We start from the raw sequence: 24,925 nt of genomic DNA on the forward strand, positions 1-24,925 counted from the left end.
CAAAGGTTCATAATGGGACCCAAAGGTTCATGGTGGGACCCAAAGGTTCATGGTGGGACCCAAAGGTTCATAATGGGACCCAAAGGTTCATGGTGGGACCCAAAGGTTCATGGTGGGACCCAAAGGTTCATGGTGGGACCCAAAGGTTCAAAATGGGACCCAAAGGTTCATGGTGAGACCCAAAGGTTCATAATGGGACCCAAAGGTTCATGGTGAGACCCAAAGGTTCATGGTGGGACCCAAAGGTTCATAATGGGACCCAAAGGTTCATGGTGGGACCCAAAGGGTCATAATGGGACCCAAAGGTTCATAATGGGACCCAAAGGTTCATGGTGGGACCCAAAGGTTCATAATGGGACCCAAAGGTTCATGGTGGGACCCAAAGGTTCATGGTGGGACCCAAAGGTTCATAATGGGACCCAAAGGTTCATAATGGGACCCAAAGGTTCATAATGGGACCCAAAGGTTCATGGTGAGACCCAAAGGTTCATGGTGGGACCCAAAGGTTCACGGTGGGACCCAAAGGTTCATAATGGGACCCAAAGGTTCATGGTGGGACCCAAAGGTTCATGGTGAGATCCAAAGGTTCACGGTGGGACCCAAAGGTTCACGGTGGGACCCAAAGGTTCACGGTGGGACCCAAAGGTTCATGGTGGGACACAAAGGTTCATAATGGGACCCAAAGGTTCATGGTGGGACCCAAAGGTTCATAATGGGACCCAAAGGTTCATGGTGGGACCCAAAGGTTCACGGTGGGACCCAAAGGTTCATAATGGGACCCAAAGGTTCATAATGGGACCCAAAGGTTCATGGTGGGACCCAAAGGTTCATAATGGGACCCAAAGGTTCATGGTGAGACCCAAAGGTTCATGGTGGGACCCAAAGGTTCACGGTGGGACCCAAAGGTTCATGGTGAGACCCAAAGGTTCATAATGGGACCCAAAGGTTCACGGTGGGACCCAAAGGTTCATAATGGGACCCAAAGGTTCATAATGGGACCCAAAGGTTCATGGTGAGACCCAAAGGTTCATGATGGGACCCAAAGGTTCATAGTGGGACCCAAAGGTTCATGGTGGGACCCAAAGGTTTATGGTGAGACCCAAAGGTTCATAATGGGACCCAAAGGTTCATGGTGGGACCCAAAGGTTCATGGTGAGACCCAAAGGTTCATGGTGGAACCCAAAGGTTCATGGTGGGACCCAAAGGTTCATGGTGGGACCCAAAGGTTCATGGTGGAACCCAAAGGTTCATGGTGGGACCCAAAGGTTCATGGTGGAACCCAAAGGTTTATGGTGAGACCCAAAGGTTCATAATGGGACCCAAAGGTTCATAATGGGACCCAAAGGTTCATGGTGGGACCCAAAGGTTCATGGTGGGACCCAAAGGTTCATGGTGGGACCCAAAGGTTCATGGTGAGACCCAAAGGTTCATGATGGGACCCAAAGGTTCATGGTGAGACCCAAAGGTTCATGGTGGGACCCAAAGGTTCATGGTGAGACCCAAAGGTTCATGGTGGGACCCAAAGGTTCTCAACCCAACCCAAGGTCTTCCGTGCTTCCATGATTCCGTGTCCTCACCCTACGCGTGCCCTTCCCACCGCTCCCGGGGTCGGACCCAGTCCCAGACGTCCAAGGAGCCGTCGGTGGCCGCCGACAGCACCGTCCGGGGTTTCTGCGGATGCCACGCGTGGACGGTGACCAAAGGAGGGTCTTCTGCTCCGTCCCACGCTCCGAACGCGCGGCCTTTGTGAACGAAGAGCGGCTCCGCTTCCCGCCCGGAGCCGTCCCAGCCCTGCGTCGCGTAGACGCGCACGGACCCATCCAAGCCTGGAAAACACGGAGAGGGCTTCGCTCCCACCCTCTGGAAGAGGACCATCAGCTGATCCATCCCTCCCTTCCCCCTGGATCCATCCCTTCCCTCTGGATCCATCCCTTTCCCTCTGGATCCATCCCTTCCCTCTGGATCCATCCCTTCCCCCTGGGTCCATCCCTTCCCCTCTGGATCCATCCCTTCCCTCTGGATCCATCCCTTCCCCCTGGATTCATCCCTTCCCCCTGGGTCCATCCCTTCCCCTCTGGATCCATCCCTTCCCTCTGGATCCATCCCTTCCCCCTGGATCCATCCCTTCCCTATGGATCCATCCCTTCCCCCTGGATCCATCCCTTCCCTCTGGATCCATCCCTTCCCTCTGGATCCATCCCTTCCCCCTGGATCCATCCCTTCCCCTCTTGGCCCATCCCTTCCCCATGGATCCATCCCTTCCCTCTGGGTCCATCCCTTCCCTCTGGATCCATCCCTTCCCTCTGGGTCCATCCCTTCCCTCTGGATCCATCCCTTCCCTATGGATCCATCCCTTCCCCCTGGATCCATCCCTTTCCCCCTGGATCCATCCCTTCCCTCTGGATCCATCCCTTCCCCCTGGATCCCTCCCTTCCCTCTGGATCCATCCCTTCCCCCTGGATCCCTCCCTTCCCTCTGGATCCATCCCTTCCCTCTGGGTCCATCCCTTCCCCTCTGGATCCATCCCTTTCCCTCTGGATCCATCCCTTCCCTCTGGATCCATCCCTTCCCCCTGGATCCATCCCTCCCCTCTGGATCCATCCCTTCCCCCTGGATCCATCCCTTCCCCCTGGATCCATCCCTTCCCTCTGGATCCATCCCTTCCCCCTGGATCCATCCCTTCCCCCTGGATCCATCCCTCCCCTCTGGATCCATCCCTTTCCCTATGGATCCATCCCTTCCCCTCTGGATCCATCCCTTCCCTCTGGGTCCATCTCTTCCCTCTGGATCCATCCCTTCCCTCTGGGTCCATCCCTTCCCCTCTGGATCCATTCCTTCCCCCTGGGTCCATCCCTTCCCCTCTGGATCCATCCCTTTCCCTCTGGATCCATCCCTTCCCTCTGGATCCATCCCTTTCCCCCTGGATCCATCCCTTCCCTCTGGATCCATCCCTTCCCCCTGGATCCATCCCTTCCCTTGGGATCCATCCCTTCCCTCTGGATCCATTCCTTCCCCCTGGGTCCATCCCTTCCCTCTGGATCCATCCCTTTCCCTCTGGATCCATCCCTTCCCTCTGGATCCATCCCTTCCCTCTGGATCCATCCCTTTCCTCTGGATCCATCCCTTCCCTCTGGATCCATCAGCGGACGTCTCTGCAGCTCCAACCCCACCACCACCACCGCCCTCTCCTTGGGCTGTTTGTGGTGGGACCTCAACAGGAATCATGGAATCATGGAATGGGTTGGGTTGGAAGGGACCTCAAAGCCCATCGAGTTCCATGGGCAGGGACATCTCCCGCTGGATCAGAAGCTCCCAGACCCATCCAACGTGGCCTTCAACCCCTCCAGGGATGGAGCAGCCCGGGACGGGGAACCCAGGAGGACTACAGAGATGTTCTCCAAGCACGTGGCCATGGGGTAGGAGACACCAAAGCTCACCTGGAGCCAAATTGGTCGAGAGAGGGGACTCATGGAATCATGGGATGGGTTGGGATGGAAGGGATCTCAAAGCCCATCCAGTCCCACCGTGTGCCATGGGCAGGGACATCTCCTGCTGGATCAGGAGCTCCCAGACCCATCCAAGGTGGCCTTCAACCCCTCCAGGGATGGGGCAGCCCCGGACGGGGAACCCAGGAGGACTACAGAGATGTTCTCCAAGCACGTGGCCATGGGGTAGGAGACACCAAAGCTCACCTGGAGCCAAATCGGTAGAGAGAAGGGACTCACGGAATCATGGGATGGGTTGGGATGGAAGGGATCTCAAAGCCCATCCAGTTCCAACTACGCGGTACTGGGACCGGCCCTTGGGACCATGGAATGGGTTGGGTTGGAAGGGATCTCAAAGCCCATCCAGTCCCACCCATGCCATGGGCAGGGACATCTCCCAGTGGATCAGGAGCTCCGAGACCCATCCAAGGTGGCCTTCAACCCCTCCAGGGATGGGACAGCCCAGGACGGGGAACCCAGGAGGACTACAGAGATGTTCTCCAAGCACGTGGCCATGGGGTAGGAGACACCAAAGCTCACCTGGAGCCAAATCGGTAGAGAGAGGGGACTCATGGAATCATGGGATGGGTTGGGATGGAAGGGATCTCAAAGCCCATCCAGTTCCAACCACCCGGACCGGCCCTTGGGACCATGGGATGGCTGGAAGGGACCTCAAAGCCCATCCAGTCCCACCCATGCCATGGGCAGGGACATCTCCCAGTGGATCAGGAACTCCGAGACCCATCCAAGGTGGCCTTCAACCCCTCCAGGGATGGAGCAGCCCAGGACGGGGAACCCAGGAGGACTACAGAGATGTTCTCCAAGGAAGTGGCTATGGGGTAGGAGACACCAAAGCTCACCTGGAGCCAAATCGGTCAGGAGAGGGGACTCATGGAATCATGGGATGGGTTGGGTTGGAAGGGACCTCAAAGCCCATCCAGTTCCAACCACCCGGTACTGGGACCGACCCTTGGGACCATGGGATGGGTTGGGTTGGAAGGGACCTCAAAGCCAGTTCCATGGGCAGGGACACCTCCCAGTGGATCAGGAGCTCCCAGACCCATCCAACGTGGCCTTCAACCCTTCCAGGGATGGAGCAACCACCGCTTCTCTGGGCAACCTGTTCCAGGGCTTCACCTTCCCAGGAGAACATCTCCACCCCAAGATCTCATCTCAATGTCCCCTCTCGCAGCTCCGAACCGTCCCCGTTGTCCCTCTCCTGCCCTCCCCGATCCAAAGCTCCTCCCCACCTTCCCTGGAGCCCCTTTCCCTACTGGAAGCAGCTCTAAGGTCTCCCTGGAGCCTTCTCCAAGCCATGGAGGACCCCGCAGATGGACCTGACCATGCCCTTGGGTGGGACCTCCCTGCCCAAGGCCGATACCCGACACGGCGATGCAGTTTTCCAGCGCAGGAGCCCAGGAGACGCAGAGGAACTCCGCTCCGGTCTTGGGTGACGGAACCTTACACTTCACCACGGCCAACGGCTCCGAGCTTCTCCTCAGGTCCGTGAGGACGAGGTGTCCTCCACTGGAGAGGCGAGCGATGGGCTGGGAGCTCCCGTTGGAGCCTTGAGGTCCACATCTCACTGCCATACCCCACCGCTCCCCACTCGTCGCCGCGGGGATGGATGTGACCTCCAGGGGACGCGGTGGCTGCCGCGTGTCGGCCAGGCAGAGCTGCCCCGCGGCGCAGCAGAGGACCACCGTGGTGGTGTCCAGGAAGGCCAAAGCGCTGAGCTCGGCGCTGCTGCTGTTGGAGGCTGGAAAAGAAGAGAGAGAGGTGGAGCTCAGAAGCTTTGAGGACCATCCGTGGAAGTTCTCGGCTGCAACCTTGGAGGAAGAGCGCATCCAACCTCGCCCCTAGAAGAGCCTTCCAGGAGATCTTCCAGCAGCTTCCAGGCTGGTTCTTCAGGAAAGGCAGCGGCAGGGGGGGACAACCGACTCAAGGGTGAGCACTGACCAGGAGGACATGGAGGAAGGTGGCCTCCAGGACCTTGACCAGGTCAGGAGTAACCATTGTCCCTTCCCTTGACTTCCCCTGACTTCTTCTCCCTTCCTTCCACTTTTCTTGAGGTCTTTGCCCTTCTCCTGACTTTTCCCACCCCTTGATGTCTTCTCCCTTCCTTAGACTTCTCTCTTCCCTTGACTTCCTTTCACTTGGTGTCTTCTCTGTCCCTTGACTTCTTCTCCCTTCCCTTGGCTTCCCCCTTCCCTTGGTCTTCTCCATTCCTTTGACATCTTCTCCTCCCTTTGCCATCTTCTCCTTCCTTTGACATCTTCTCCATTCCTTTGACATCTTCTCCATTCCTTTGACATCTTCTCCTTCCTTTGCCATCTTCTCCTTCCTTTGACATCTTCTCCATTCCTTTGACATCTTCTCCATTCCTTTGACATCTTCTCCTTCCTTTGCCATCTTCTCCTTCCTTTGACATCTTCTCCTTCCTTTGCCATCTTCTCCTTCCTTTGCCATCTTCTCCTTCCTTTGACATCTTCTCCTTCCTTTGACGTCTTCTCCTTCCTTTGACATCTTCTCCCTTCCTTTGCCATCTTCTCCTTCCTTTGACGTCTTCTCCTTCCTCTGACATCTTCTCCCTTCCTTTGACGTCTTCTCCTCCCTTTGACATCTTCTCCTTCCTTTGCCATCTTCTCCATTCCTTTGACATCTTCTCCTTCCTTTGCCATCTTCTCCTTCCTTTGACATCTTCTCCTTCCTTTGACGTCTTCTCCTTCCTTTGCCGTCTTCTCCCTCCTTTGACGTCTTCTCCTTCGACATCTTCTCCATTCCTTTGCCATCTTCTCCTTCCTTTGCCATCTTCTCCCTCCTTTGACGTCTTCTCCTTCCTTTGACATCTTCTCCATTCCTTTGACATCTTCTCCATTCCTTTGCCATCTTCTCCTTCCTTTGCCATCTTCTCCCTCCTTTGACGTCTTCTCCTTCCTTTGACGTCTTCTCCATTCCTTTGCCATCTTCTCCATTCCTTTGCCATCTTCTCCTTCCTTTGCCATCTTCTCCTTCCTTTGCCATCTTCTCCTTCCTTTGACATCTTCTCCTTCCTTTGCCATCTTCTCCTTCCTTTGACATCTTCTCCATTCCTTTGCCATCTTCTCCTTCCTTTGACGTCTTCTCCTTCCTTTGACGTCTTCTCCTTCCTTTGACATCTTCTCCTTCCTTTGCCATCTTCTCCTTCCTTTGACATCTTCTCCTTCCTTTGACGTCTTCTCCTTCCTTTGACATCTTCTCCTTCCTTTGACGTCTTCTCCTTCCTTTGACATCTTCTCCTTCCTTTGACATCTTCTCCTTCCTTTGACGTCTTCTCCTTCCTTTGACGTCTTCTCCTTCCTTTGACGTCTTCTCCTTCCTTTGACATCTTCTCCTTCCTTTGTCATCTTCTCCTTCCTTTGACATCTTCTCCTTCCTTTGACGTCTTCTCCTTCCTTTGACGTCTTCTCCTTCCTTTGACGTCTTCTCCTTCGACATCTTCTCCTTCCTTTGACGTCTTCTCCTTCCTTTGACCTCTTCTCCCTTTGACGTCTTCTCCTTCCTTTGACGTCTTCTCCTTCGACGTCTTCTCCTTCCTTTGTCATCTTCTCCTTCCTTTGACGTCTTCTCCTTCCTTTGACGTCTTCTCCTTCCTTTGTCATCTTCTCCTTCCTTTGACGTCTTCTCCTTCCTTTGACATCTTCTCCCTTCCTTTGACGTCTTCTCCTTCCTTTGCCATCTTCTCCTTCCTTTGACATCTTCTCCTTCCTTTGCCATCTTCTCCTTCCTTTGACATCTTCTCCATTCCTTTGCCATCTTCTCCTTCCTTTGCCATCTTCTCCTTCCTTTGACATCTTCTCCTTCCTTTGCCATCTTCTCCTTCCTTTGACATCTTCTCCTTCCTTTGACGTCTTCTCCTTCCTTTGACGTCTTCTCCTTCCTTTGACGTCTTCTCCTTTCTTTGACATCTTCTCCCTTCCTTTGACATCTTCTCCTTCCCTTGACTTCTTCTCCCTTCCCATGACCGTTCTTCTCTTCCCTTCACTTCTTCTCCCTTCCCTTCACTTCTTCTCCCTTCCCTTCACTTCTTCTCCCTTCCCTTGACTTCTTCTCCCTTCCCTTGATGTCCTTTGATGTCCTTTGATGTCTCCCTCCCCTCAATTCCTTCATCCATCCCTTTTCTGCCCTTCCCCTGTGTTCTCCTCTCTTCCCTTGACTTCTTCTCCCTTGGACCACCCCAACCCACCACCAGGCTTGGACGGACCCTACCTGCCGCGTAGACACTGCTCCTCGACTCCACCTCCGTAATGCGGACACTGTCGAGTCGGGAGCCGTGAAGGACCCACGGAGCGGTGGCCGAGGCCGTTGCGATTTTAGCCCAAAGCTCTCCAAAGCCTTCTTCTGCCGGAATGGAACCCACGGCTTTAATAACGTCTGTTGGGAAGAGACGGGAGAAGCTGAGCCGATGAGATGAGAGACAGTCCAGAGGAGGACACGGAGGTGGGGGGAAGGCTGGAGAACCTCCTGGAGGAGGACCGGCGGAGAGAGTTGGGGTTGTTGAGAAGAGAAGGCTCCATGGAGACCTCAGAGCAGCTTCCAGCATGGAAAGGAGCTCCAGGGAAGCTTCTACTGGATCTGGGAAGGGAACCTGGAGAAGAGGGGCACCTGGAGGCCAAAGGAACCTGGAGAAGAGGAGAACTTGGAGAAGAAGGGCCCCTGGAGGCCAAAGGAACCTGGAGGAGAAGAGAACCTGGAGGAGAAGGGCACCTGGAGGCCAAAGGAACCTGGAGAAGAAGAGAACCTGGAGAAGAAGGACACCTGGAGAAGAAGGGCACCTGGAGGCCAAAGGAACCTGGAGAAGAAGGGCACCTGGAGGCCAAAGGAACATGGAGAAGAAGAGAACTTGGAGAAGAAGGGCCCCTGGAGGCCAAAGGAACCTGGAGAAGAAGAGAACCTGGAGAAGAAGGGCACCTGGAGAAGAAGGGAACCTGGAGAAGAAGGGCACCTGGAGGCCAAAGGAACCTGGAGGAGAAGGGAACCTGGAGAAGAAGGGAACTTGGAGAAGAAGGGCACCTGGAGAAGAAGGGAACCTGGAGAAGAAGGGCACCTGGAGGCCAAAGGAACCTGGAGAAGAAGGGCACCTGGAGAAGAAGGGCCCCTGGAGGCCAAAGGAACCTGGAGAAAAAGAGAACTTGGAGAAGAAGGGCACCTGGAGGCCAAAGGAACCTGGAGAAGAAGGGCACCTGGAGATCAAAGGAACCTGGAGAAGAAGGGCACCTGGAGAAGAAGGGCCCCTGGAGGCCAAAGGAACCTGGAGAAGAAGGGCACCTGGAGAAGAAGGGCACCTGGAGAAGAAGGGCACCTGGAGAAGAAGGGCACCTGGAGGCCAAAGGAACCTGGAGAAGAAGGGCACCTGGAGAAGAAGGGCACCTGGAGAAGAAGGGCACCTGGAGGCCAAAGGAACCTGGAGAAGAAGGGCATCTGGAGAAGAAGGGCACCTGGAGGCCAAAGGAACCTGGAGGAGAAGGGAACCTGGAGGAGAAGGGCACCTGGAGGCCAAAGGAACCTGGAGGAGAAGGGCACCTGGAGGCCAAAGGAACCTGGAGGAGAAGGGCACCTGGAGAAGAAGGGAACTTGGAGAAGAAGGGCACCTGGAGAAGAAGGGAACCTGGAGGCCAAAGGAACCTGGAGAAGAAGAGAACCTGGAGGAGAAGGGCACCTGGAGGCCAAAGGAACCTGGAGGAGAAGGGAACCTGGAGAAGAAGGGAACTTGGAGAAGAAGGGCACCTGGAGAAGAAGGGAACCTGGAGGAGAAGGGCACCTGGAGGCCAAAGGAACCTGGAGGAGAAGGGCACCTGGAGAAGAAGGGAACTTGGAGAAGAAGGGCACCTGGAGAAGAAGGGAACCTGGAGAAGAAGGGCACCTGGAGGCCAAAGGAACCTGGAGAAAAAGAGAACTTGGAGAAGAAGGGCACCTGGAGGCCAAAGGAACCTGGAGAAGAAGGGCACCTGGAGATCAAAGGAACCTGGAGAAGAAGGGAACCTGGAGAAGAAGGGCACCTGGAGGCCAAAGGAACCTGGAGAAGAAGGGCCCCTGGAGGCCAAAGGAACCTGGAGAAGACTCATCCCATGTGGCCTTCAACACCTCCGGGGATGGGGCAGCCACAACTTCTCCAGGCACCAATGGAAGCTTCCCTGGAGATCCTTTCCATACTGGAAGCGGCTCTAAGATCTCCTCACAGCCTTCTCTTCTCCAGGTTGGACAACCCCAACTCTGCCAGGCTGTCCTCCAGGAGGTTCTCCAGCCCTCCCATCATCTCCGTGGCCTCCTCAGGCCTCGCTCCAACACCTCCATGGCTGTGATGACACAAAGACTCCACTTCTTACCAGAGTCCTCTCCGGAGAGCTGCCAGAGCTGGACGGAGCCGTCAGGTGGACCACTCGTCACCAACAAGCTGAGGAGACAGAGAAGACCCCACCAATCTTACCAGGAGGAAAGAATGACCTTTTTTTACCCCCAGAATGTGACAAACGGGTCATGAGAACCACGGAATTACGGAGGATGGAAAAGCTCTCCAAGTTCCTCCAACCCAACCATCAGCCCAACCCCACCACGGCCACTACACCGTGTCCTGAAGCACCAGGACCACATGGAGGTTCCACAGGAACCTCAAATTCCATGGAGTTCCAGGGGCTGGAAGACCTCCCAGGGGATGAGGTTGCTCCAAGCTCCATCCAACGTGGCCTTCAACACCTCCAGGTTGCTCCGAGCCCCATCCAACGTGGCCTTCAACACCTCCAGGTTGCTCCGAGCTCCATCCAACGTGGCCTTCAACACCTCCAGGTTGCTCCAAGCTCCATCCAACATGGCCTTCAACACCTCCAGGTTGCTCCGAGCTCCATCCAACGTGGCCTTCAACACCTCCAGGTTGCTCCAAGCCCCATCCAACGTGGCCTTCAACACCTCCAGGTTGCTCCAAGCTCCATCCAACGTGGCCTTCAACACCTCCAGGTTGCTCCAAGCTCCATCCAACGTGGCCTTCAACACCTCCAGGTTGCTCCAAGCTCCATCCAACGTGGCCTTCAACACCTCCAGGTTGCTCCAAGATCCATCCAACGTGGCCTTCAACACCTCCAGGTTGCTCCAAGCTCCATCCAACGTGGCCTTCAACACCTCCAGGTTGCTCCAAGCTCCATCCAACGTGGCCTTCAACACCTCCAGGTTGCTCCAAGCTCCATCCAACGTGGTCTTCAACACCTCCAGGTTGCTCCAAGATCCATCCAACGTGGCCTTCAACACCTCCAGGTTGCTCCAAGATCCATCCAACGTGGCCTTCAACACCTCCAGGTTGCTCGAGGCTCCATCCAACGTGGCCTTCAACACCTCCAGGTTGCTCCGAGCTCCATCCAACGTGGCCTTCAACACCTCCAGGTTGCTCCAAGCTCCATCCAACGTGGCCTTCAACACCTCCAGGTTGCTCCAAGCTCCATCCAACATGGCCTTCAACACCTCCAGGTTGCTCCAAGCTCCATCCAACGTGGCCTTCAACACCTCCAGGTTGCTCCAAGCTCCATCCAACGTGGCCTTCAACACCTCCAGGTTGCTCCAAGCTCCATCCAACGTGGCCTTCAACACCTCCAGGTTGCTCCAAGATCCATCCAACGTGGCCTTCAACACCTCCAGGTTGCTCCAAGCTCCATCCAACGTGGCCTTCAACACCTCCAGGTTGCTCCGAGCTCCATCCAACGTGGCCTTCAACACCTCCAGGTTGCTCCAAGCTCCATCCAACGTGGCCTTCAACACCTCCAGGTTGCTCGAGGCTCCATCCAACATGGCCTTCAACACCTCCAGGTTGCTCCAAGCTCCTTCCAACGTGGCCTTCAACACCTCCAGGTTGCTCCAAGCTCCATCCAACGTGGCCTTCAACACCTCCAGGTTGCTCCGAGCTCCATCCAACGTGGCCTTCAACACCTCCAGGTTGCTCCAAGCTCCATCCAACGTGGCCTTCAACACCTCCAGGTTGCTCCGAGCTCCATCCAACGTGGCCTTCAACACCTCCAGGTTGCTCCAAGCTCCATCCAACGTGGCCTTCAACACCTCCAGGTTGCTCCGAGCCCCATCCAACGTGGCCTTCAACACCTCCAGGTTGCTCCAAGCTCCATCCAACGTGGCCTTCAACACCTCCAGGTTGCTCCAAGATCCATCCAACGTGGCCTTCAACACCTCCAGGTTGCTCCAAGCTCCATCCAACGTGGCCTTCAACACCTCCAGGTTGCTCCGAGCTCCATCCAACGTGGCCTTCAACACCTCCAGGTTGCTCCAAGCTCCATCCAACGTGGCCTTCAACACCTCCAGGTTGCTCCAAGCTCCATCCAACATGGCCTTCAACACCTCCAGGTTGCTCCAAGCCCCATCCAACGTGGCCTTCAACACCTCCAGGTTGCTCCAAGCTCCATCCAACATGGCCTTCAACACCTCCAGGTTGCTCCAAGCTCCTTCCAACGTGGCCTTCAACACCTCCAGGTTGCTCCAAACTCCATCCAACGTGGCCTTCAACACCTCCAGGTTGCTCCAAGCTCCATCCAACGTGGCCTTCAACACCTCCAGGTTGCTCCAAGCTCCATCCAACGTGGCCTTCAACACCTCCAGGTTGCTCCAAGATCCATCCAACGTGGCCTTCAACACCTCCAGGTTGCTCCAAGCTCCATCCAACGTGGCCTTCAACACCTCCAGGTTGCTCCGAGCTCCATCCAACGTGGCCTTCAACACCTCCAGGTTGCTCCAAGATCCATCCAACGTGGCCTTCAACACCTCCAGGTTGCTCCAAGCTCCATCCAACATGGCCTTCAACACCTCCAGGTTGCTCCGAGCTCCATCCAATGTGGCCTTCAACACCTCCAGGGATGGGGCATTGACTTCTTTGGGCAACCAGATCCGGTGGAAGCTTCTCTGGAGCCCCTTTCCCTCCTGGAAGCTGCTCCAAGGTCTCCATGGAGCCTTCTCTTCTCCAGGTTGGACAACCCCAACTCTCCCAGGCTGTCCTCCAGGAGGTTCTCCAGCGCTGTGGATCATCTCCATGGCCTCCTCAGGCCATCCATGCCCTCACTGTGTTGAGGACTGTGTTGCAGCCCAGGATCTGGGTGGCTTTCAGAGCTCCATCCCATGGCTTTGGAGATGCAGCCCAGGATCTGGGTGGCTTCCAGAGCTCCATCCCATGGCTTTGGAGATGCAGCCCAGGATCTGGGTGGCTTTCAGAGCTCCATCCCATGGCTTTGGAGATGCAGCCCAGGATCTGGGTGGCTTTCAGAGCTCCATCCCAACCTTCTGGAAGAAGATGAGGTCCTACTTCTCCAGCAGGAGCTCCGGTTTCCTTGACCACCGCCCCCCACCCCGACCCATCAGCTCAGCGTTCACTCCCTTTTGGTCACATCTCCTCTCCAAGGCCCTCTCCAACCCACCCCACGCTCGGATCTGGTGGGATTGAAGATCTGGGTTGGGGAGGAGGCATCGTGAAGGAGCATCTCCCAACGGCCAAACCCTCTGTCCCCATCTCCTGGAAGGACCTCCCGGCCGTACCTGGTGTTGGGGACGTGTTTCAGGTTGTAGATGGGGCGGTCAGAGAAGCCACCACGTTCCACCTTGAAATCTCTCTCGGGACAGAGGCCCTGGAAATGAGAGGAGAAGACATCTCCCCGTCCTTAATGGGGCAGAACCTGGCGTGGTCGGTCACCAGGAGAACGGAGACACGAGACACACTCTTGCCCGTCCCTATCATCCCTCTTTCAACCAAAGATGGGTGAGACTTGGCCCAAGTCCTTCTCCGAGCAGGAGAACCCAGGTAGAATCATGGAGTCATGAAGGTTGGAGAAGCCCTCCAAGACCACCGAGTCCAAGCATCAACACAACCTCACCGTGGTCACCTAAACCACCTCCCAAAGTGCTCCATCCCCATGGGGGTTTTGAACCCCTCCAGGGATGGGGACTCCACCACTGCCCTGGACAACCTCTGCCAGGGCTTCACCACCCTTTCCATGAAGGAACTTCTCCCAACGTCCAACCCAACCCTCCCCTGGAGGCCGGGTCCTCTCATCCCATCCCTCGTTCCTTGGGAGAAGACACCAAGAACAACCTCACCACCACCTCCTTTCCGGGAGCTTTGGAGAGCGATGAGGTCTCCCTTTCCACCTCCTCTTCTCCAGACCAAACCCCTCCAAGACCTTCAGCCCCTTCCCTGGTTCTCCAGACCCTTCACCTTCTCCGGATGCTCTCCATCCCTTCGAGGTCTTTCTTGGTGTGAGGGACCCAGAACTGACCCCACGATTCGAGGTGTGGCCTCTGCAGGGGGACAATCCCATCCCTCCTCCTGGTGGCCACCCCATGGCTGATCCAAGCCAGGATGCTGGTGGCCTTCTTGGCCACCGTTGGCTCATGTTCTGCTGCTGTTGACCAGCAGCTCCAGGTCCTCCTCCTCCTCCAGGCAGCTCTCCCTTCCCCCAAGCCCGGAGCTGCTCGGGGTTGGTGTCCAAGGGCAGGACCTGACCCTCAAGCTGGTGGAACCCCATCGCGACGTCCTCCCCCTGAGCCCCACCTGGGCCTCCGTCGCCTGCAGCGGTGGTGGCGGCAGAAGCTGAAGGACCTCATTGTTCCCACCAGGAGGTCCATACCCGGCGATGCAGAGGCCTTCGGAGGGGGACGGACACCCACGGATGTGGGGAGGGGTCACCTCAGACCGGACACCCGCTGCCCCCCAGTGAACCCCAGTGCCCCCCAGTGCTCCCAGTGACTCCCAGTGCCCACCAGTGACCCCCAGTGCTCCCAGTGTCCCCGACTGACCCCCAGTGACCCCCAGAGCCCCCCAGTGACCCCCAGTGCTCCCAGTGTCCCCCACTGACCCCCAGTGACCCCCAGAGCCCCACAGAGCCCCCAGTGCTCCCAGTGGCCTCCAGTACTCCCAGTGCCCCCCAGTGCTTCCCAGAGCTCCCAGTGCCCCCCAGTGCTTCCAGTGTCCTCCAATGACCCCCAGTGCCCCCCAGTGAGCTCCCAGTGCCCCCCAGTGCCCCCCAGTGCCCCTCAGTGCCCCCAGTGCTCCCCAGTCCCCCCAGTGACCCCCAGTGCCCCCCAGTGCTCCCCAGTGCCCCACAGAGCCCCCAGTGCTCCCAGTGACCTCCAGTGCCCCCAGTGACCGCCAGTGCTCCCAGTGACCCCCAGTGACCCCCAGTACACCCAGTGACCCCCAGTGCTCCCCAGTGCCCCACAGAGCCCCCAGTGCTCCCAGTGACCTCCAGTGCCCCCAGTGACCGCCAGTGCTCCCAGTGACCCCCAGTGACCCCCAGTACACCCAGTGACCCCCAGTGCCCACCAGTGCTCCCAGTGCCCCCCAGAGCTCCCAGTGCCCCCCAGTGCTCCCAGTCCCCTCAGCTCCCAGTGCTCCCAGTCCCCAGTCCCCTCAGCTCCCAGTGCTCCCAGTCCCCAGTTCCCCTCAGCTCCCAGTGCTCCCAGTCCCCAGTTCCCCTCAGCTCCCAGTGCTCCCAGTCCCCAGTTCCCCTCAGCTCCCAGTGCTCCCAGTCCCCAGTTCCCTCAGCTCCCAGTGCTCCCAGTCCCCAGTTCCCCTCAGCTCCCAGTGCTCCCAGTCCCCAGTTCCCCTCAGCTCCCAGTGCTCCCAGTCCCCAGTTCCCCTCAGCTCCCAGTGCTCCCAGTCCCCAGTTCCCCTCAGCTCCCAGTGCTCCCAGTCCCCAGTTCCCTCAGCTCCCAGTGCTCCCAGTCCCCAGTTCCCCTCCGCTCCCAGTGCTCCCAGTCCCCAGTTCCCTCAGCTCCCAGTGCTCCCAGTCCCCAGTTCCCTCAGCTCCCAGTGCTCCCAGTCCCCAGTTCCCCTCAGCTCCCAGTGCTCCCAGTCCCCAGTCCCCTCAGCTCCCAGTGCTCCCAGTCCCCAGTCCCCTCAGCTCCCAGTGCTCCCAGTCCCCAGTTCCCTCAGCTCCCAGTGCTCCCAGTCCCCACTTCCCTCAGCTCCCAGTGCTCCCAGTCCCCACTTCCCTCAGCTCCCAGTGCTCCCAGTCCCCAGTCCCCTCAGCTCCCAGTGCTCCCAGTCCCCAGTGCCCTCAGCTCCCAGTGCTCCCAGTTCCCCTCAGCTCCCAGTGCTCCCAGTCCCCAGTACCCCTCAGCTCCCAGTGCTCCCAGTCCCCAGTTCCCCTCAGCTCCCAGTGCTCCCAGTCCCCAGTTCCCTCAGCTCCCAGTGCTCCCAGTCCCCAGTTCCCTCAGCTCCCAGTGCTCCCAGTCCCCAGTTCCCTCAGCTCCCAGTGCTCCCAGTCCCCAGTTCCCTCAGCTCCCAGTGCTCCCAGTCCCCAGTTCCCTCAGCTCCCAGTGCTCCCAGTCCCCAGTTCCCCTCAGCTCCCAGTGCTCCCAGTCCCCAGTCCCCTCAGCTCCCAGTGCTCCCAGTCCCCAGTTCCCTCAGCTCCCAGTGCTCCCAGTCCCCAGTTCCCCTCAGCTCCCAGTGCTCCCAGTCCCCAGTTCCCCTCAGCTCCCAGTGCTCCCAGTTCTCCCAGTGCTCCCAGTTCTCAGAGTCCCCCACTCACTGCTCCCAGTTCTCCCAGTGCTCCCAGTTCCCCCACTCACTGCTCCCAGTTCTCCCAGTGCTCCCAGTTCCCCCACTCACTGCTCCCAGTTCTCCCAGTTCTCCCAGTTCCCCCCTCACTGCTCCCAGTCCCCAGTTCCCCAGTCACTGCTCCCAGTGCTCCCAGTTCTCCCAGTTCCCCCAATCACTGCTCCCAGTGCTCCCAGTTCCCTCCTCACTGCTCCCAGTGCTCCCAGTGCTCCCAGTTCCCCCACTCACTGCTCCCAGTGCTCCCAGTGCTCCCAGTTTCCCCCCTCACTGCTCCCAGTGCTCCCAGTTCCCCCCTCACTGCTCCCAGTTCTCCCAGTGCTCCCAGTTCCCCACTCACTGCTCCCAGTGCTCCCAGTGCTCCCAGTTCCCCCCTCACTGCTCCCAGTGCTCCCAGTGCTCCCAGTCCCCCCCTCACTGCTCCCAGTTCTCCCAGTGCTCCCAGTTCCCTCACTGCTCCCAGTGCTCCCAGTGCTCCCAGTCCCCAGTTCCCCTCAGCTCCCAGTGCTCCCAGTCCCCAGTTCCCAGTTCTCCCAGTGCTCCCAGTGCTCCCAGTGCTCCCAGTTCCCAGTCCCCTCAGCTCCCAGTGCTCCCAGTCCCCAGTTCCCTCAGCTCCCAGTGCTCCCAGTGCTCCCAGTGCTCCCAGTCCCCAGTTCCCCTCAGCTCCCAGTGCTCCCAGTCCCCAGTTCCCTCAGCTCCCAGTGCTCCCAGTGCTCCCAGTGCTCCCAGTCCCCAGTTCCCCTCAGCTCCCAGTGCTCCCAGTCCCCAGTTCCCTCAGCTCCCAGTGCTCCCAGTCCCCAGTTCCCTCAGCTCCCAGTGCTCCCAGTGCTCCCAGTCCCCAGTTCCCCTCAGTTCCCAGTGCTCCCAGTGCTCCCAGTCCCCCCCTCACTGCTCCCAGTGCTCCCAGTGCTCCCAGTCCTCAGTTCCCCTCAGCTCGCAGTGCTCCCAGTGCTCCCAGTGCTCCCAGTAGGGCCCTCACTGGTCTCCGGGCCCCACTCCAGCACTCGGGTCGGTGTTTGCAGTTCGAAGCTGTGCAGATCCTCATACCTGAGCAGAAAGGGGGGGTATTAGGGGGGTCCCTGCGGGGTTCTTGGGGGGTTCTTGGGGGGGTCTTGGGGGGTTCTTGGGGGGGTTCTTGGGGGGATCTTGGGGGGGATCTTGAGGGTTTCTTGGGGGGGATCTTGGGGGTTCTTGGGGGGTCCTTGGGGGGTTCTTGGGGGGATCATGGGGGGATTTTGGGGGGTTCTTGGGGCGATCTTGGGGGGGATCATGGGGGGGTTCTTGGGGGGGTTCTTGGGGGGATCTTGGGGGGTTCTTGGGGGGATCTTGGGAGGGATCTTGAGGGGTTCTTGGGGGGATCTTGGGTGGTTCTTGGGGCAAGGATGGAGACTGGGGAGACCGCGGGGGCTGATGGGGCCGGGGGGGCTGAGTCAGTGGGATGGTTTGGGGGGGCTGGGGGGGTTGGGGTGGTTGGGGGGCCTGGGGGAGCTGGGGGGGTGGTAGGGTTGGGGGGGCTGGGGGGGCTGAGGGGGTTGGGGGGGCTGATGGGGCTGTGGGGGGGCTGTGAGGGTTTGGGGGCTTGGGGGGCTGATGGGGTTTTGGGGGTGTTGGGGCAGCTGATGGGGCTGTTGGGGTTTGGGGGGGGCTGTGTGGGTTGGGGGACTGATGAGGCTGGGGGGGTTGGTGGGGCTGTGGGGGTTTTGGGGGGCTGATGGGACTGGGGGGGCTGTGGGGGTTTGGGGGTTTTGGGGGGCTAATGGGGCTGTGGGGGGTTTGGTGGAGCTGGGGGTGTTTGGGGGGTTGGGGGGCTGTTGGGGCTCTGGGGGGTTTGGGGGAGCTGGGGGGGTTTGGGGGGCTGTGGGGGTTTGGGGGGTTGGGGAGGCCGATGGGGCTGGGGGGGCTTGGGGGGGTTGGTGGTGTTTGGGGTGTTGGGGGTTTTGGGGGGGCTGATGGGGCTGTGGGTGGTGTTGGTGGGGCTGTGGGGTTTGGGAGGGTTTGGGCGGCTGATGGAGCTGTGGGGGTTTGGGGGGGCTGTGGGGTTTGGGGGGGTTGGGGGGGCTGGTGGGGCTGTGTGGGTTGGGGGGGCTGGGGGGGCTGTGTGGGTTGGGGGGGGCTGATGGGGCTGGGGGGGCTGGTGGGGCTGTGGGGGTTTGGGGGGGCTGATGGGGCTGTGGGGGTTTGGGGGTGTTGGGGAGGTTGGGGGGGGCTGATGGGGCTGGGGGAGGGGTTGGTGGGGCTGTGTGGGTTGGGGGTTTTGGGGGGGCTGATGGGACTGGTGGGGGTTGGGAGGGCTGATGGGGCTGGGGGGGGTTGGGGGGTCTGATGGGGCTGGGGAGGTTTGGGGGGGCTGTAGGGGTGATGGGGTGGTGATGGGGCTGGGGGGCATTTTGGGGGGGCTGTGTGGGTTGGGGCGGTTGCGGGTGTTGAGGGGGGCTGATGGGTTTGGGGGGCTGTGTGGGTTGGGGGTGTTGGGGGGGTTTGGGGGGTTGGTGTTTGTTTGGGGGGTTTAGGGGGGCTGTGGAGGTTGGGGGTCTGATGGGGCTGGGGGGGTTGGGGGGTTGGTGGTGTTTGGGGGTTTGGGGAGCTGATGGGGCTGGGGGAGGGGTTGGTGGGGCTGTGTGGGTTGGGGGGGCTGATGGGGCTGGGGGGGTTGGGGGTGGTTGGGGGTTTGGGGGTTCTGATGGGGCTGTGGGGGGGTTGGGGGGGTTTGGGGGGTTGGTGTTTGGGGGGTTGGGGGGTTTAGGGGGGCTGTGGAGGTTGGGGGTCTGATGGGGCTGGGGGGCTGTGTGGGTTGGGGGGGTTGAGGGGGGTTGGGGGGCTGATGGGGCTGGGAGGGGTTTGGGGGGGCTGGGGGGTTTGGGGGGGTTGGTGGGGCTGGGGGGGTTTGGGGGGGCTGGGGGGGCTGTGTGGGTTAGGGGGTTGGTGGGGCTGGGAGGGTTGGGGGTTTGGGGGGGCTGATGGGGCTGAGGGGGTGTTGGGGGGGCTGTGGGGGTTTGGGGGAGCTGATGGGGCTGTGGGGGGTGTTGGGGGGGCTGTGGGGTTTGGGGGAGCTGATGGGGCTGGGGGGGGTTTGGGGGGGCTGTGGGGTTTGGGTGGGTTGGGGGTTTGGGGGGGCTGATGGGGCTGGGGGGGTGTTGGGGGGGCTGGGGGGGTTTGGGGGGGGCTGATGGGGCTGGGGGGGGGTTTGGGGGGGCTGTGGGGTTTGGGGGAGCTGATGGGGCTTTGGGGGTTTGGGAGGGCTGTGGGGTTTGGGGGGGTTGATGGGGCTGGGGGGGTTTGGGGGGACTGGGGGGGCTGTGTGGGTTGGGGGGTTGGTGAGGCTGGGGGGGTTGGGGGTTTGGGGGCGCTGATGGGGCTGTGGGGGGGTTGGGGGGGCTGATGGGGCTGTGGGGGGGTTGGGGGGGCTGTGTGGGTTGTGGGGGGTTGGGGCTGGGAGGGTTGGGGATTTGGGGGGGGCTGATGGGTCTGGGGGGGTTTGAGGGGTTATGAGGGTTGGGGGGGCTGATGGGACTGGGGGGCTGGGGGGGTTTGGGGGGGTCTGATGGGGCTGTGGGGGTGTTGGGGGGGCTGTGGGGGTTTGGGGGGGCTGTGTGGGTTGGGGGGGGTTGGGGCTGGGGGTGTTGGGGGTGGTTGGGGATTTGGGGGGGCTGATGGGGGTTTGAGGGATTATGAGGGTTGGGGGGGCTGATGGGACTGGGGGGGCTGTGTGGGTTGTGGGGGGCTGTTGGGGCTGGGGGTGTTTAGGAGGCTGTGGGGTTTGGGGGGGCTGATGGGGCTGGGGGGGCTGTGTGGGTTTGGGGGGGGCTGATGGGGCTGTGGGGGGGGGTTGGTGGGGCTGTGGGGTTTGGGGGGGTTTGGGGTGGCTGATGGGTCTGGGGGGGGGGCGGTTTTGGGGGTTCCTTTGGATTTGGGGGGGGGGGGGGGACGGGGACGGGAGCAGAAGGCCCTGAGCCCCTCACAGGCGCAGCGACAGCAGCAGCCACTCCTCCTCCTCCTCCTCCTCCATCGTGGGGACCCCCCTGGAAGGCACCTCCAGACCCCCCCAATCCCACGCGGAGGAACACTTCCCGCGGGATCAGAGTCCTCCGCGTCCCCTCCGCCCTCGCTCGGAGCTCAACGCGACGCCTTCGATCCACGTCACGGAGCGGAAACGCCGCCGTTGGGCCCAAAGGGGGCGCCCTTCGCTTCCTCACCGCAGACTCCGTTCCAAAGGGAACGAATTCACGGAGCGGATTGGGTGGGAAGGGACCTCTGAGCCCATCCAGAGCCACCCCAGGTTCCTCCAAGATCATCCAACCTGACCTTCAGCCCCTCCAGGGATGGTCCATCCTGTCCCGAGTAACCCAGGAGGAGAGCAGAGATGTTCTTCATCCAAGGAGATATGGGGTGTGGAGCACCAAAGCCCACCTGGAGTTCAATCTGGTTCAGATGGGACTCAGATGGGACTCATGGAGTGGTTTGGGTGGGAAGGGACCTCAAAGCTCATCCAGAGCCACCTCAGGTTCCTCCAAGATCATCCAACCTGACCTTCAGCCCCTCCAGGGATGGTCCATCCTGTCCTGAGAAACCCAGGAGGAGAGCAGAGATGTTCTCCATCCAAGGAGATATGGGGTGGGGAGCACCAAAGCCCACCTGGAGTTCAATCGGGCTCAGATGGGGACTCATGGAGTGGTTTGGGTGGGAAGGGACCTCTGAGCCCATCCAGAGCCACCTCGGGTTCCTCCAAGCCCCATCCAACCTGACCTTCAGCCCCTCCAGGCATGGTCCATCCTGTCCTGAGTAACCCAGGAGGAGAGCAGAGATGTTCTTCATCCAAGGAGATATGGGGTGGGGAGCACCAAAGCCCACCTGGAGTTCAATGTGGCTCAGATGGGGACTCAGATGGGACTCATGGAGTGGTTTGGGTGGGAAGAGACCTCAAAGCTCATCCAGAGCCACCTCAGGTTCCTCCAAGCCCCATCCAACCTGACCTTCAGCCCCTCCAGGGATGGTCCATCCTGTCCCGAGTAACCCAGGAGGAGAGCAGAGATGTTCTTCATCCAAGGAGATATGGGGTGGGGAACACCAAAGCCCACCTGGAGTTCAATGGGGCTCAGATGGGACTCATGGAGGGGTTTGGGTGGGAAGAGACCTCAAAGCCCATCCAGAGCCACCTCAGGTTCCTCCAAGCCCCATCCAACTTGACCTTCAGCCCCTCCAGGGATGGTCCATCCTGTCCTGAGTAACCCAGGAGGAGATAAGAGATGTTCTTCACGCAAGAAGATATGGGGTGGGGAGCACCAAAGCCCACCTGGAGTTCAATGTGGCTCAGATGGGACTCAGATGGGACTCATGGAGGGGTTTGGGTGGGAAGAGACCTCAAAGCCCATCCAGAGCCACCTCAGGTTCCTCCAAGCCCCATCCAACTTGACCTTCAGCCCCTCCAGGGATGGTCCATCCTGTCCTGAGTAACCCAGGAGGAGATAAGAGATGTTCTTCACGCAAGAAGATATGGGGTGGGGAGCACCAAAGCCCACCTGGAGTTCAATGTGGCTCAGATGGGACTCAGATGGGACTCATGGAGGGGTTTGGGTGGGAAGAGACCTCAAAGCTCATCCAGAGCCACCTCAGGTTCCTCCAAGATCATCCAACCTGACCTTCAGCCCCTCCAGGCATGGTCCATCCTGTCCCGAGTAACCCAGGAGGAGAGCAGAGATGTTCTTCACGCAAGAAGATATGGGGTGGGGAGCACCAAAGCCCACCTGGAGTTCAATCGGGCTCAGATGGGACTCATGGAGTGGTTTGGGTGGGAAGGGACCTCCGAGCCCATCCAGTCCCACCTCAGGTTCCTCCAAGCCCCATCCAACCTGACCTTCAGCCCCTTCAGGGATGGTCCATCCTGTCCTGAGTAACCCAGGAGGAGAGCAGAGATGTTCTTCATCCAAGGAGATATGGGGTGGGAAACACCAAAGCCCACCTGGAGTTCAATCGGGCTCAGATGGGGACTCAGATGGGACTCACGGAGCGGTTTGGGTGGGAAGGGACCTCCAAGCCCATCCAGACCCACCTCAGGTTCCTCCAAGCCCCATCCAACCTGACCTTCAGCCCCTCCAGGGATGGTCCATCCTGTCCCGAGTAACCCAGGAGGAGAGCAGAGATGTTCTTCATCCAAGGAGATATGGGGTGGGGAGCACCAAAGCCCACCTGGAGTTCAATCGGGCTCAGATGGGACTCATGGAGTGGTTTGGGTGGGAAGGGACCTCCGAGCCCATCCAGACCCACCCCAGGTTCCTCCAAGATCATCCAACCTGACCTTCAGCCCCTCCAGGGATGGTCCATCCTGTCCTGAGAAACCCAGGAGGAGAGCAGAGATGTTCTTCATCCAAGGAGATATGGGGTGGGGAGCACCAAAGCCCACCTGGAGTTCAATCGGGCTCAGATGGGGACTCAGATGGGACTCATGGAGTGGTTTGGGTGGGAAGGGACCTCAAAGCTCATCCAGAGCCACCTCAGGTTCCTCCAAGATCATCCAACCTGACCTTCAGCCCCTCCAGGGATGGTCCATCCTGTCCCGAGTAACCCAGGAGGAGAGCAGAGATGTTCTTCATCCAAGGAGATATGGGGTGGGGAACACCAAAGCCCACCTGGAGTTCAATCGGGCTCAGATGGGACTCACGGAGGGGTTTGGGTGGGAATGGACCTCAAAGCTCATCCAGAGCCACCTCAGGTTCCTCCAAGCCCCATCCAACCTGACCTTCAGCCCCTCCAGGGATGGTCCATCCTGTCCTGAGTAACCCAGGAGGAGATAAGAGATGTTCTTCACGCAAGAAGATATGGGGTGGGGAGCACCAAAGCCCACCTGGAGTTCAATCTGGTTCAGATGGGACTCATGGAGCGGTTTGGGTGGGAAAGGACCTCCGAGCCCATCCAGACCCACCTCAGGTTCCTCCAAGATCATCCAACCTGACCTTCAGCCCCTCCAGGGATGGTCCATCCTGTCCTGAGTAACCCAGGAGGAGAGCAGAGATGTTCTTCATCCAAGGAGATGTGGGGTGGGGAACACCAAAGCCCACCTGGAGTTCAATCGGGCTCAGATGGGACTCAGATGGGACTCATGGAGCGGTTTGGGTGGGAAGGGACCTCCGAGCCCATCCAGACCCACCTCAGGTTCCTCCAAGATCATCCAACCTGACCTTCAGCCCCTCCAGGGATGGTCCATCCTGTCCTGAGTAACCCAGGAGGAGAGCAGAGATGTTCTCCATCCAAGGAGATATGGGGTGGGGAACACCAAAGCCCACCTGGAGTTCAATCTGGTTCAGATGGGGACTCAGATGGGACTCATGGAGTGGTTTGGGTGGGAAGGGACCTCAAAGCTCATCCAGAGCCACCCCAGGTTCCTCCAAGATCATCCAACCTGACCTTCAGCCCCTCCAGGGATGGTCCATCCTGTCCTGAGTAACCCAGGAGGAGATAAGAGATGTTCTTCACGCAAGAAGATATGGGGTGGGGAGCACCAAAGCCCACCTGGAGTTCAATCTGGTTCAGATGGGACTCATGGAGCGGTTTGGGTGGGAAAGGACCTCTGAGCCCATCCAGAGCCACCTCAGGTTCCTCCAAGATCATCCAACCTGACCTTCAGCCCCTCCAGGGATGGTCCATCCTGTCCTGAGTAACCCAGGAGGAGAGCAGAGATGTTCTTCATCCAAGGAGATATGGGGTGGGGAACACCAAAGCCCACCTGGAGTTCAATGTGGCTCAGATGGGACTCATGGAGGGGTTTGGGTGGGAAGGGACCTCAAAGCTCATCCAGACCCACCCCAGGTTCCTCCAAGCCCCATCCAACCTGACCTTCAGCCCCTCCAGGGATGGTCCATCCTGTCCTGAGTAACCCCGGAGGAGAGCAGAGATGTTCTTCACGCAAGGAGATATGGGGTGGGGAACACCAAAGCCCACCTGGAGTTCAATCGGGCTCAGATGGGACTCAGATGGGACTCATGGAGTGGTTTGGGTGGGAAGAGACCTCAAAGCTCATCCAGAGCCACCTCAGGTTCCTCCAAGATCATCCAACCTGACCTTCAGCCCCTCCAGGGATGGTCCATCCTGTCCTGAGTAACCCCGGAGGAGAGCAGAGATGTTCTTCATCCAAGGAGATGTGGGGTGGGGAACACCAAAGCCCACCTGGAGTTCAATCGGGCTCAGATGGGACTCAGATGGGACTCATGGAGGGGTTTGGGTGGGAAGGGACCTCTGAGCGCATCCAGTCCCACCCCAGGTGCCTGGAGATGTCCCAGACCAGGTTGGATGGCGTTTGGAGATGTTCCAGACCAGGTTGGATGGCGTTTGGAGATGTCCCAGACCAGGTTGGATGGTGTTTGGAGATGTCCCAGACCAGGTTGGATGGTGTTTGGAGATGTCCCAGACCAGGTTGGATGGTGTTTGGAGATGTTCCAGACCAGGTTGGATGGTGCCTGGAGATGTCCCAGACCAGGTTGGATGGCGTTTGGAGATGTCCCAGACCAGGTTGGATGGTGTTTGGAGATGTCCCAGACCAGGTTGGATGGTGTTTGGAGATGTCCCAGACCAGGTTGGATGGTGTTTGGAGATGTTTCCGACCAGGTTGGATGGTGTTTGGAGATGTTCCAGACCAGGTTGGATGGTGCCTGGAGATGTTCCAGACCAGGTTGGATGGTGCCTGGAGATGTCCCAGACCAGGTTGGATGGCGCCTCCGTAGAGTGTTGACCAGCACGTCCCACCATGAGATGGTTTGGGTGGAGAAGACCTCTATGAGCCCATCCAGTTCCACCCTCCGTAGAGTGTTGACCAGCATGTCCCACCATGGGGTGGTTTGGGTTGGAGAAGACCTCCAAGCCCTCCAAGTTTCCCATG

At 59.2% G+C, this 24,925-nt stretch overlaps 1 protein-coding gene and 1 long non-coding RNA gene across 3 annotated transcripts; one reads left to right on the forward strand and one right to left on the reverse strand.

Moving 5' to 3' along the window:
- Positions 1-1,048: 1,048 nt before the first annotated feature.
- On the forward strand, positions 1,049-1,589 carry LOC128853588 (uncharacterized). The gene is made up of 3 exons (XR_008452196.1): positions 1,049-1,165; positions 1,406-1,425; positions 1,526-1,589. It is a non-coding gene; the product is annotated as an uncharacterized LOC128853588 (long non-coding RNA).
- On the reverse strand, positions 1,452-20,193 carry WDR73 (WD repeat domain 73). 2 transcript variants are annotated; one of them, XM_054079312.1, is made up of 8 exons: positions 20,019-20,193; positions 17,039-17,106; positions 14,053-14,144; positions 13,041-13,129; positions 9,851-9,918; positions 7,734-7,898; positions 4,867-5,244; positions 1,452-1,826 (listed from the first exon to the last, which is right to left on the reverse strand). In XM_054079312.1, the coding sequence occupies exons 1-8, from the start codon at positions 20,063-20,065 to the stop codon at positions 1,579-1,581; spliced, it is 1,155 nt and encodes a 384-aa protein (XP_053935287.1). In that variant the 5' UTR covers positions 20,066-20,193; the 3' UTR covers positions 1,452-1,578. The 2 variants fall into 2 exon arrangements, with proteins under 2 accessions (XP_053935287.1, XP_053935297.1); XM_054079322.1 differs by lacking the exon at positions 13,041-13,129 and having other exon boundaries at positions 20,019-20,148.
- Positions 20,194-24,925: the final 4,732 nt, after the last annotated feature.

Source organism: Cuculus canorus, chromosome 1 (assembly GCF_017976375.1).
Source record: "Cuculus canorus isolate bCucCan1 chromosome 1, bCucCan1.pri, whole genome shotgun sequence".
Taxonomy (NCBI): domain Eukaryota; kingdom Metazoa; phylum Chordata; class Aves; order Cuculiformes; family Cuculidae; genus Cuculus; species Cuculus canorus.

Bases quoted from the DNA above. Each gene is read 5' to 3' on its own strand.
- WDR73 (XM_054079312.1), bottom strand. From the start codon at position 20,065: ATGGAGGAGGAGGAGGAGGAGGAGTGGCTGCTGCTGTCGCTGCGCCT. The intron at 13,130-14,052 runs GTGGGGCTCAGG...TCTCATTTCCAG, and splicing joins TGCAGGCGACGGAGGCCCAG to GGCCTCTGTCCCGAGAGAGA. The intron at 7,899-9,850 runs GTAAGAAGTGGA...TCTTCCCAACAG, and splicing joins GCTCTCCGGAGAGGACTCTG to ACGTTATTAAAGCCGTGGGT.